General features: G+C 29.7%; 1 protein-coding gene across 3 annotated transcripts in view; it reads right to left on the bottom strand.

Annotated features, from left to right (window-relative positions):
* LOC100165110 (broad-complex core protein isoforms 1/2/3/4/5) overlaps positions 1 to 12,087 on the bottom strand; it is a 36,426-nt gene that overhangs the window by 8,033 nt on the left and 16,306 nt on the right. For 2 of the 3 annotated variants that reach the window (XM_001948208.5, XM_003241606.4), the window contains exon 3: positions 7,177 to 7,266. In XM_001948208.5, the coding sequence (XP_001948243.2) occupies positions 7,177 to 7,266 (90 nt within the window). Of the gene's footprint in view, positions 1 to 2,186; positions 4,964 to 7,176; positions 7,267 to 12,087 lie in introns of those variants that run through there. The other variant, XM_008180570.3, reaches the window with a different exon arrangement.

Raw genomic sequence — 12,087 nt, 5'->3', positions numbered from 1 at the left:
GATGGGGATAAAAATGAATACTCGGTTATTTTTCGTACATTAGCAATTTTTTTTATATGTATATTGCACTGACAGAAAAAAAAACTATAATAAAATACACAAAAAGCTAATCTTATAATGTTTTTAGCACCTAATAATAAAAATTATCGATGTTCTCACTTGTCTCGTTATCACATTTACTAAAAATTATTTCTTATACACTACTCGGGGCTCACATAATCGCATCATCGTCGCACGTTATTGAAAAATAAATTTTCATTACATAATACAAATACTGCCTACTTTTATGCATAAACGGTTTACATTGGGTCACCACGTAAATAATTGGGTAACATTATAAGAAACATTATGGTTGTGCTGTAAGATAAAAAAAAAAATAATAGTGTGCACAAGTGCTTCTGAAAATGATAAATGATTTTGGTGACAAATATAAATGTTTAAACGTATTAAAAGATTTTTCGAAAATTAAAAAACTTAACCGATTTAACAACAAAAAGACACTTAATAAACGCGGGAGATTTTTAAAGACTCTCTTACGTGTTTGTAAACTTCGTAATTTCTTAAATATTACATGTCTTTAGATTTTACCCGCAACATATAATACTATAATAATTATATATTATACTATTGTAAAGTTAAATCGCTGACTTGAGTCACGCATTATAGCTAAAAAGTATATACGAGTTGAGCATTACATGACTTGGTTATCGTTATCGAATGTTTTCCCTTTACGTAGGAATTCTGAGCTTATATTGTTATGTTAAGATACTATAACTTTATAAAATGTAGTGATAAAAATTAGAGCGCTGTTTGATTAGGAGCGCGTTATGACGAAGATTACAAAGCATCAAGAGGACGTCTTTCAAATCCCCTGTTTACATATTTTATAACAAATCTTTTAAATACCATACAATATGTAGCCTATCACAGTCGGAACACCTTAATCCTAACCCACGGTAATCGCAGACGACCATGGCCTAACCTAAAATTAAGCCCATATGGCCATATATTTATCGTTTAAAAATACCACTGCTCAGTTCGAGTTCAGGTCATATGTTACGTTCGTTTTGGTCCATCAACAAACTGAATAGAATTAAATCATGAAACATAAATGTTTGAGATAATTTCCTCACATAGTGACATTTGTATTTTGTACCATAACAATAAATTGAGATTTGCCATTAAAATTGTATAATTTTTTTTTAGTAACTTCACTGTCAACTAAATATTATGAAATTAAATTAAATGAGACGGATTTGGTACATCCTTATTGACAAGTTTATCATTAATTTTAAAGAAAAATATTTTATTGTTATGTACAAATAACTGTAATGTAATCAAACATTAAACATAAACCTAATTCCTAATCATTTTAATTATTATGGTGTAGGTACCTATTTTATATTATTTATTTTTATTAATATCATTATTCAAAAACATAAAACTATTATTTTATACTATACTTTTTGAACAAATTAATACATTCCACGACTAAGTACAGTACAAATAATATCTTTAAAAAGAATTAATCTTATTCAATAATATAATACAATATATTATTATTCTAATCAACTATCGAAAAAATATCACATTCTTGTTCCTTCAAATCTCGCTATTTTAATTCTGGTATAGAATTCAACATTACGTACATTTTTAATCTACTTTATAATTGTAATTATATATAATAATAATTTTATGAATATGAGAAAATTTGATCACACGTGTTATATAGATTTTAACAAACAAATAATAAATAAAAAGCTTAAATGACTTATATTATATTTTGCAATTGAGTGCCAATAATTAACAATAAACGGTGACATGACTGGTAAAACGTACATAATATATTATTATATAATATAGTAAATGTTTTTCGAAAAATAAAGTTTTGATCCGTACACAAACTCATATGAGCACACGTGTCTTCTGGAAAATATGTAAACATTTATGAGGTTAATATTTGCGATGCGTTTAAATTATGTATATTATGACGAGTTTATAACGACGAACTGGATTTTATAATATTCTGAGCATCATATTTTAAAAGTTTAAAATACGGACAAACGAGTTAAAATAAATTCGACAAAAAAAAAATTTTAAAAATTGAACATTAAACCGAGAGTTAAATCAAAATATTATATTATATTTATTAAATATGCATAAATAAATACTCGATAGTAATTGAAAAAAACCAAATAAGAGTAAAGTTTTTTGGTTGGTTAACTAAAAAATAAAATAAAATAAACAATAACAATGTTTTTAACGACACATTTTATCATCATTAGTGGAACTACCTAATAATATTATTATAAAACAGATTCGAAGTTGTAATGTCAGTCAGTACTTTTGAAAATATATTAATAAGCTGCACTGGTCCATGTTAACGCCTACTTCTGTTATTAAAATTAGATATTGTTAAATTATTTGTAGAAATATATAAATTCTATTATACCTATACTTGTATATCACAGAAAATTAAATCTACTGACTTATGAATAGGCGCTAGAGCGTTATAATAATGATGAGCGAAATTAAGTATGTTAAAAAATGTACTCTGGATTTTTGAACCCTTAACCAATTATACACACCGTTAATTGTTACTAATGTTAGAAGTACTCAAGGGGTTCATCTGAATGTAAAGTTTTCAAAAGTAATTAGCTTGAACGTAAAAAAAAGGAGGTTTTTTTCTAGAGAGTATTAAAATAATTACAATTTACGGATGAATAAAATGTTGTCTTCGTGTCGGGAGAATAATAAATGATGCGTCCAACTCTTTTAAACTTCTGTAATTCTGTGTGAAAACAGAACATCTGGCTTGTGTTTGAAAACGTTTCAATACAAATCAAATGTATTTTAAAAACGGTGATTATTATTTGTTATTGTTAATTTTTTAATTGAGAATTTTACAACGATCTGGTATTGCTCATGGCGTTGAAGGAGGACGGGATGTACGCAAGCTATGTACCATAATATACGCGCAGATTCAGTCGTCCGTTCGGAATCTAACAGCAACGTCGACGGCTGTTTAATTTTGTTGCTAAACGTAGTAAAGATAAGAATATCCAAAGCATAAATTAGTCTAACGTGCTAAAAAAGATCATGCGTATTTGTCGTACTTTATGTTTGAAAATGTCGATAGTAAATCGAATACAGTGCCAACGGCTGGGGAGGAAAATTCACCAATACGCACTCCTAATTTCGACGGATGCCGAAACAAAAATCATAGATAATTTTTATTATAAGCTTTTTTTCATCCATATAATATGCGGCCGATTTCAGTGCCCTATATTATAGGTGTGAAGGCATTCGAGCCAATAATTTCACTGCGTATTGTATTTATACATCCCATCGGTTTTTAACAGTGTGCATATCATATTACTATTATAGTTTTATCACTTATATCCTCTCGACGATTTGTTGACCGAGGCCAATTTTGCCGTCTCATGTACCGTCGACAAAACGCAAGCCGACAAGGGCACCGCAATATAATATGAGGCATGCATGAAAGACGGCGCGGCGCGTGCAGGTATTGATTCTAACCTAAAATATTTGAACAGTTTTCGCGTACGATCCTAACCTTCGGCGATGGGGTGAGTGGGGCAAATTATTTGGGAGGGGGGAGGTGAAGCCGTTAAACGTTCCAACGATCGTTTTTGTTTTTCGTCACGCAACAAAGCGTGTAAAAAACCCAAACGACTAAATGTATCGCGCGTATATGACATGAATACATACGTAGGTATACATAGGAAGTAGGAACCAATGTAGACGAGGACGAAAGCACGTCCGCCAAAGTCATTTCAAGATTTAATTCAGACGGTATTTTTTAAATTTGGGTAGTTTTTTTTCACGTTCAAAAAAATCACCTACGAAAACCATTAATCGTGGTGGTGTGTGTTTTCAGTTTATCAGATATAGCGAATTATGCAATTTAATAATAAGTTAATAACTATATAATAATAATAATAATAATAATATATGACGGATATTACAATGTAACAAAATATATAATAGTATATTATCGTATATGACTGAGCGAGTAGAGAACGGTCCCGGCGCGACCCTATTTCTACTACACTCTATAAGGAAACAATCGTCGTCATGGTGGCGTGGGTGGAGGCGGCGGCGGGGCGGGTGGCGACCCGCTGCCGTGCCTGTGGTGATGATGATGCTGGATGACGGTCAAGTCGAATGGTCTGACGGCGGCGGACGCGATGGTCGCAACCGCCTGCGCCATTCCGCCTCCGAAATTCCCCAACCCACCACCTACTAACATCCCGCCTCCTCCACCTCCTCCTCCGGGTTCCTCTTCGGGACTGGGCGACGACACGAACCGGTGGCGTCCCGTGAACTTCGGATAGTGCGTCTTCTCGTGCGCTTTAAGTATTGTCGACCGGCTGAACGTCTTGCCGCATAGCGCGCATCGAAACGGCCGTTCGCCGGTATGCACGCGACAGTGATCCTTCATGTGGTGCCGAAGCTTGAACGCTTTACCGCAGAACTCGCACTTGAACGGCCGGTCACCGGTGTGCGCGGGTAGGTGGCCGACTAGTGTGGCCACGTCCGGGAACGTTTTGCCGCAAAACTTACAAAGCGTACCGCCCACACCGTCGTCCATCGCGGCCGCGCCCGCTATGCCGCACGCTTGCTGCAGCGTCGCGGTGGACGACGACGACGCGGACAATAGCGACAGTGACAGCGCCGCCGACGACGACAGCGGTGGTGGTACGGACAAGCCACCGCCGCCGGGGTCCGTAAACGATGTGCCACCGGGTTGGTTGTCCAGGCTGTGCGACAGTATGTGCCGCGTCAGTTTGCTCTGGTGCGGGAACGTTAGGTTGCAGTACAAGCACGTATAAAACCGCGGCGGTATCGCGGACAAAGCGACGACAGCTTCCGTCGTTGGTGTCATCGTCGTTGTCGTTGCCGTCGTTGGCGTCGTCGTCGTCGTCCTGCTGTCGCGCTCCTGTAACCGAAACGAAAAAAACAAAAAAAAAAATAACTCTCATCAACTTCTTTTCGCTGGTAAATTTCGTTTAGTATAATTGTTTACGTAAGGGTGTATGGAAAAAAACCGAGGAGAAAAAAAGATAAAAAAAAAAAAAAACAAAAAAAAAATTGTAATATTATTGATATACTGTCAAGTAAATAATACTCATGGAGGACAAAATAATAGTGTCAGCACAAGAAGTTGACGTTGTTTTTTTTTTTTTTGTTGTTTTTGTTTTGGCTACAGGTGCGGCCAGGCCATATATATATACATATATATATATATATATATATATTTCTATATATTATATGTAAAATATAATATAATATTTTACGATCGAAAACTCCAATCCACGCGCACCGTTCGTTTAAGAAAACGCACAATATAATATTTAAGTGTATTATATTATTATAAAATACATGTGTACAAAATGCATGTTTTTTTTTTTTAAATTTATGATCACACGGGTTAATGATTATAATTTTCGTACCGAACATTGGTATAGCAGCGGTATATGCAAATGCGAAATTTAAATGAAATAATCGTAGTGAAGGTCGTTTCTGGTTTGGTGAGTTTTTCGCAGTTATATTTTTGACAATCGCTTCCACTGCGCGCTGTTGGCATTTTTTGGCCGGTTCGTCGCAGCGTAGATATAATAATATTAGATGGTACGGCGCAACCGGGGTTGGTAATGGTCCTTGACCCCCGCAGTTTATAATTTAGATGCCCATTTTCTTTTTTTGACCAACGGCTACGAGGAGAATTGTTTCTTACTACTTTTTGAGGTCCAATTAAGACCTTCTTAACTAATATAAAGCTCTCTCTATACTACTTATTCATTAGGACTTGACGTCATGTTATGCGTCATTATAAAATTCGAAAAATAGTGAAGATAATAATAACATACAATTTCGATTTGGGTTGTAGATTTCCCTTTGAATTCTAACCCTAGTTGCGCTGTGGTACTTAGGTACACGTTTAATTTTATTTAAAAGAATCGTTCTTGGGTGTATATCATTATAATTGACTATGTAACTAGTAGGTATTTAACCAATTAAAAATAAAAATGACAAAATAAGAATCCGTGATTAAACGTTCAAATAGTAGATAGCGAGTATAGAGTCTCGTTGATTTACAATCATGAAATTACTAGTTTTTCAACAATATGAAATAGGATTAAGTGGTATATAAATCATAAAATTCTAAGAATAATGTTTTCATGAAATTCTTTTGTGTATTTTAAAAAAAGATTTTAATCCACGGATTAAGAGGAGTTCATATTCACACAATTTAAGACACGCCAACAAGTTTATAGAACTTAAATATAACAGATAATTCCGTATTTGGTAGTTACAAATAATTTTCTTTAATTGTATAAAATATAGTGATTTATGAACAGTATCGAAGTTGAAGAAATCAAATAAAATGAAAAAAATGTTCATGTTGAACGATCGTCTATAATATCTTCAGAGTTACTATACTCAAATTAGGTATCGAAGTAGAACATTAAAACTTATCAAAATTAGTGAAATCAAAAGTTAAATTTTAATGGCTTTCATGCGCTCATAAAACATAATTATTGCAATTGAAATAAAATGTATGATGAATTAAAATAATTAATTACGATTATAATAGGTTTATCAATAATCATTTACGGTATTTTAAAAAATTAAGTTTTGCTCAACATTATACCTTTTATAGTCCATATTATTTTTAAATAGATTTATATCATACAAAACGTGGAAGTTGCAGCGTGCAGCAATCCAGCTCTGAAATGGTCACCACTTTGTGATTAATACAGAAATTACAAAGCTCACAACATTTATCGCTTAAAGTACCTATGATAATTATAAAATTTGGAGAGTAAATAAAGTGAACCTATAATATGTATTAAATAATAATTAAATGTTTTGAAGTCAACTTCTTGAGACTGCACTTAGTTTGTATAAAATTATTTAAATATATATTTTTAGCCGTAATAATATCAGCAAATTACAAAAAAAAAAATTGTATAATTTGTTCTAGTTTTTATTCTCTAAATTACGTTCAGTCTCGTTAAAAAATAAAATGAATATTTTTATCATTTTCTACTCCAAGTTCGATTTTTATTATTATTTATAAATATATTTAATAACAACGGGAATGGATGCAATTTGAATAAATGAATATACAATATATCTTATGCTTACCGGATCTGGTATACTCCGAAATTCTGAAGAGCTTTCCCCTTGAATGCTTCGGTCGTCAGTCTTGTCACAGTCAGCTTCTTTCTTCAAGAACTATACAATACAATATTGGTTTTAGTTAAACCAGAATTTGCTTAAAATGAGTTCATTAAAAAAGTTATGTATTTGAATTGATTATATAGATTGTAGGTATATTATTATATTGAGTAGATATATCGATGCTATTCAATTAATCCATAAGGTGTAAGATTCTCATTTAATAACTATAATAATAAAATCTTCAGGAATGTGATGATTTAAAAGAGCAGCTTGCAGGTAATAAACGATACATTTAGTTTATAAAAAGGGTTTTATATAATAATCCAACTTGAAACTGTTGTCTGATACATATCTTTAAGTGTATTTCAAAATTTTAAAATCAGAAATTAATGATTTCATTATTTAATCAAATAATATGGGTGAGCATGCCTGCAGATGAATAACTATAGGCATATGTATCTAATAATATAAGCTACCAAGCTATACAGTTAATAACAATAGCCAATATAGGTACAAATTACAATTACGGGACAAATTTAATTTAATTCAGACCACTTATGGAGTATTATTAGTTTTGTAAAGAATAGTTTTTATAATTCACAATTTATGTTTGGCTATGTAAAGTTAAGTTAACTTTTTTAGAAGATAACATTGAAAAAATGTAACCTAAAATAAAACCATAAAACTTCACATTTTAGATTCTGATCGGAACGATGAATATGATTATTGATTTTACTATGATGTATATTTGTATTTAACTTTTGATAGTGAATACTGAACATGATAAGTAGTCGAAATAATGATTTGATTTTCAACTTCAGTAACTTTTCTGGTGGGAAAATGTATTTAGTTGTAGCATTCGAAAGATCACCATTTAAAATTCTCAGTAGTTTTCAATAGCGTCGGGAAAAAAAAAATTGTGAAAAACGGGAAGTCTTACATAGGTAATCGATAAAATTATTTTAGTTTTTGGTGTACCGTAAGTACTAGGTACGTGAATGTTTATATTAGCATATTATATACACCATCAAATGTTGGATATTTTGGAAATTATCTTGTGTCTCTTGAGCTATATAGGCATTAGTTTTTTTTTAAATATTGTCGATAAAAAAATTGTTCTCTTTGTAAAAAAATAAATTGAAAACTTAATACCAGGTTCGTCTTAAGTTGTAAGTAGAAATTAAAAAGAAAGTTGAGTTTAAATCTATAGTAATATTTTATGAGCGTCTGAAGTTATAATTTCTATAAAATTTGACAAGTCAAATCGTGAACATTTGCTAATTATTTTTAAGTACCTAACAAAATTCATAAAAAAATTTATATTTATATCTAAGATTTGAAAATTGAATACAAGATGAGAATTAATACATGATTAAATACATCATGAGATTTTCTATCTTTAACAAACAAAATATTTATCGGAAAGTCAAATTACATTTTTATGAGATTAAATATATTTTGGGCATTGGATATTCTGCATACGTATTTTTGAACTTTAAATGCTAATAAAAAAAAACTGTGACTAAGGATTTTTAATATTTTTCAAATGTCATTGTAACAATATAGTAGGAGCCTTGTATTAAATTTTCAAGTATTTTTACTCAACAAATAAAGTTTTATTGACATTCATAGAAAAAAAAAATTAATTAAATTGGAAACTGAAATTGTCCGTAAACAGCTCAAAACAAATCAAAATATTTTGAAACATTTATTATGTATAGTAAATGAAAATATAAACAACCAGTGAAAATTTCATGTATCTGCAGTCATTCGTTTTAATGTTACACCAAAAACCAAAATCAATTTTCTCAAAAACAGATTTTGCGTAAAAATTCCCGTTTTTCCTTAATTTTTCTTTTGTTTTTCACGGCGCTTTTGAAAACTATTGGAAAAATTTTACTTTTGACCCCCAAAGTACCAACTAGATTCACTTTCCTATCAGAAAAGGTACTGTTGAAGAAAATCCAAGCACTTTTACTGTCCTAAAAGGTGATGAAAGACACAAAAAAAAAAAAAAAACACACATCATTGTAAAATCAATACATTCATCGTTCCACTCAGAATCTAAAATGTAGACATACAAATTTAATATTTATATTTTAATAAATGGGTGTAGTGCTAAAAATTTGAGTTTTTCTCAAAATCATTAATATAAGATCCCCACTTCCCTTATAAAAATATTGATTTAAATTGAAGGCCGTTCTACAAAATATTTAGTATTACCTTTAACTTTAGACATAGATACTGTATAATTGAATTTTATGTGCAAAATATTTAAATTGATTTTTAATCAATTAAAATTTGAAGGATAATTATATATACATATATGCATAAACAAAAACAGGTATATACTAGGTGGTACTGTAGTAGGTTTATGTATATATGTCTATGTACTATGTAAAGCTTTAAAAAGTGAATACATTATTGTAATTATTACAGTAAAATAACACATATAAAAAATATTTAAATATTTAATGTTTAGTAGCTATTTAGGTATTTATACAGGTTATTTTATTTAATAGTAAAAGTACATAATTAAATAAAAAGGCAGTAGAAATGTCCATAATCTTTTTTTCATATTGAGTAAGGCACTTTAACGGTTGTTTTAGAGGGAGTGTACCATAGTGTACTGTAATATTTTGAAACGTGTCACGTTTTAAAAACAATTCAAATAGTAGAGCCATTTTTACATATTAACGCACGTTTTGAAATATAAAGTACATTTTTAGTTCTGTTTTAAATAAACCTACTATTGATATAAATACTCAGTAGTACTCATAACGTAGGTAATATTCATAGAAGGGATAATACTTTTTGATAAAAACTAAAGTTGCTTTTCTTTTTAAATATGTAATTTTCAAACTCCAAGTTTTTTTCTGTATTTAAAACTTGCAATAAATAACCTATTTATCATTAATTCTGTACAGTTAATAAAACAAACCACTAGAAAACTTATTAATAAATTAGTTCAAAACTCAAACTTGTAGTAGGTATCTATTATGTACATTGTACATCAACAAATAGCAATTATTATAAATATTATATAAAATTAAATTCTAAAATTAATGTCAAAAATCATTAATTGAAGTTTTTTAATTAAAATATATGTAACTCTCAAATACTATAATATATTAATGTAGGTACCTAATATAAATAAAGTGAATCCAAAAGTATTATTATTTAAATGCGAAATATTATATAATTTACATACAGTAGTAAATATATTATTTCAAAAAATGAAACTATAACAAAAAAGTTAATTTTCAAGAGAATGTCAACATTGAATGCCAAAAATTAAATTAAAAAGAATTTATCCCAGATAATTTCATATGTTACGTGATACGAATGCTCTTAATATACTAACATATGTTTCAAGGTTGTACAACCTTTGTTACGAGTTCACATAATACATTGTAGTACAGTGCGAAAATCCACGTTAAGATGAGAAAAGACAAGGCCAAAATAGTCAAAAACGTGGAATCAGAGGACAATTTTATTATTATTTTAAAAATTACGTGACGACTGTATCTATGAGTGTATGATATCTATTTAATATATCTATGTGATTATAAAAATTGAACATAAGCTAAAATATATTTGAAAAGTGTTATTATTCGTTCATTTATGCATCAATATAAAATGCATGTAGTGATTAATGACGATAAAGTAAAAGTCTGCGCTACAAATTATTGGTAATATAAGTAAATAAATAAAATAATAGAATAAATAAATTCATTTTAATGGTTTGGTCGAACGTTCAGTAAAATTATTAATTACAAAATTTAAATCTTAAAACAATGTGAGATAGCAAAGTGCAGATGTATGTATATTAAAAGATTCACAACTTAAAAACTTATAAAGTTTAAGGTGTTAACTCGTAATGTATGTGTAATGAATAAGAACAGCTATATATATATATATTATATTTCTATGTAGTATGTATAGATTGAATACTATAGTATATGTTATATACCTATTACCTACAATACCTTCTACACTAAAGGTTGAACAAATATCGTGTTATATGAACCCCAACTGCAACATTAAATATTATTTAAACATTGCATTTTGAAGGTATATTTAACTAATATTTTAATACATTTGCATTGTTGTATTAGAAATACATTTTAGTGCAAAGTCATGAAAATATATTATACAGTGAAACCTTTAAATACCGGACACTCTTGGTTACCGAAATTCTGTCCGCTATTCAGAGGGTTTAGTTTGTAGACATCTTGTAGTGTGTTCCCAAAAAAATCGTCCGCTATTTGGAGATGTCTGCTATTTAGAGGTGCCGGCCGTTAAGGGAGATTTCACTGAATTGTAATATACAATTGGCTATCTTAATTTTCCCGCCTATTTATGTAAAATTGGGTTAGTATTGCATACCACTTTGGGCATACCTAAATGTAATAATTAAATCTAATATAATAACTACCCATTTGAAAAAATGTACCTACCTATGTTAAAAACGATTATAGTAAGTAACATTTTTTATTAAGAGTTAGGGCCCTATGAATCCAAGAAGAATAAGAAATAGGAATAAGAATAAAAGTTAACATTTATTAATTCTTATTATTATTATGTTAGTTTTTTTGAGAATCAGAACTAAGCTCTTTTAGCTTTTAAAGATTATTCTAATTTTGGTATAAAAAACATCAAAAATAGTTCTTAATAATATTATAAATTTAATCAAGGAAAATTATTTACTTTAAGTATTTTACTGATAATTATAATTCGACAAACGTGTATACCTACGTTAAAAAAAAAATTTTAATTCATATCAGCAATTGATAAAAAAGGCTTAAATATATAAGAAAACCTAATTAGCATTTAAATTAGGTTTTGAAAATCATTTGGTGGGTACTGAATTAA

Source organism: Acyrthosiphon pisum, chromosome A2, assembly GCF_005508785.2.
Source record: "Acyrthosiphon pisum isolate AL4f chromosome A2, pea_aphid_22Mar2018_4r6ur, whole genome shotgun sequence".
Taxonomy (NCBI): Eukaryota; Metazoa; Arthropoda; class Insecta; order Hemiptera; family Aphididae; genus Acyrthosiphon; species Acyrthosiphon pisum.
Note: the sequence above shows the minus strand (reverse complement) of the source record. Positions and strands in the feature narration are given on the sequence as shown.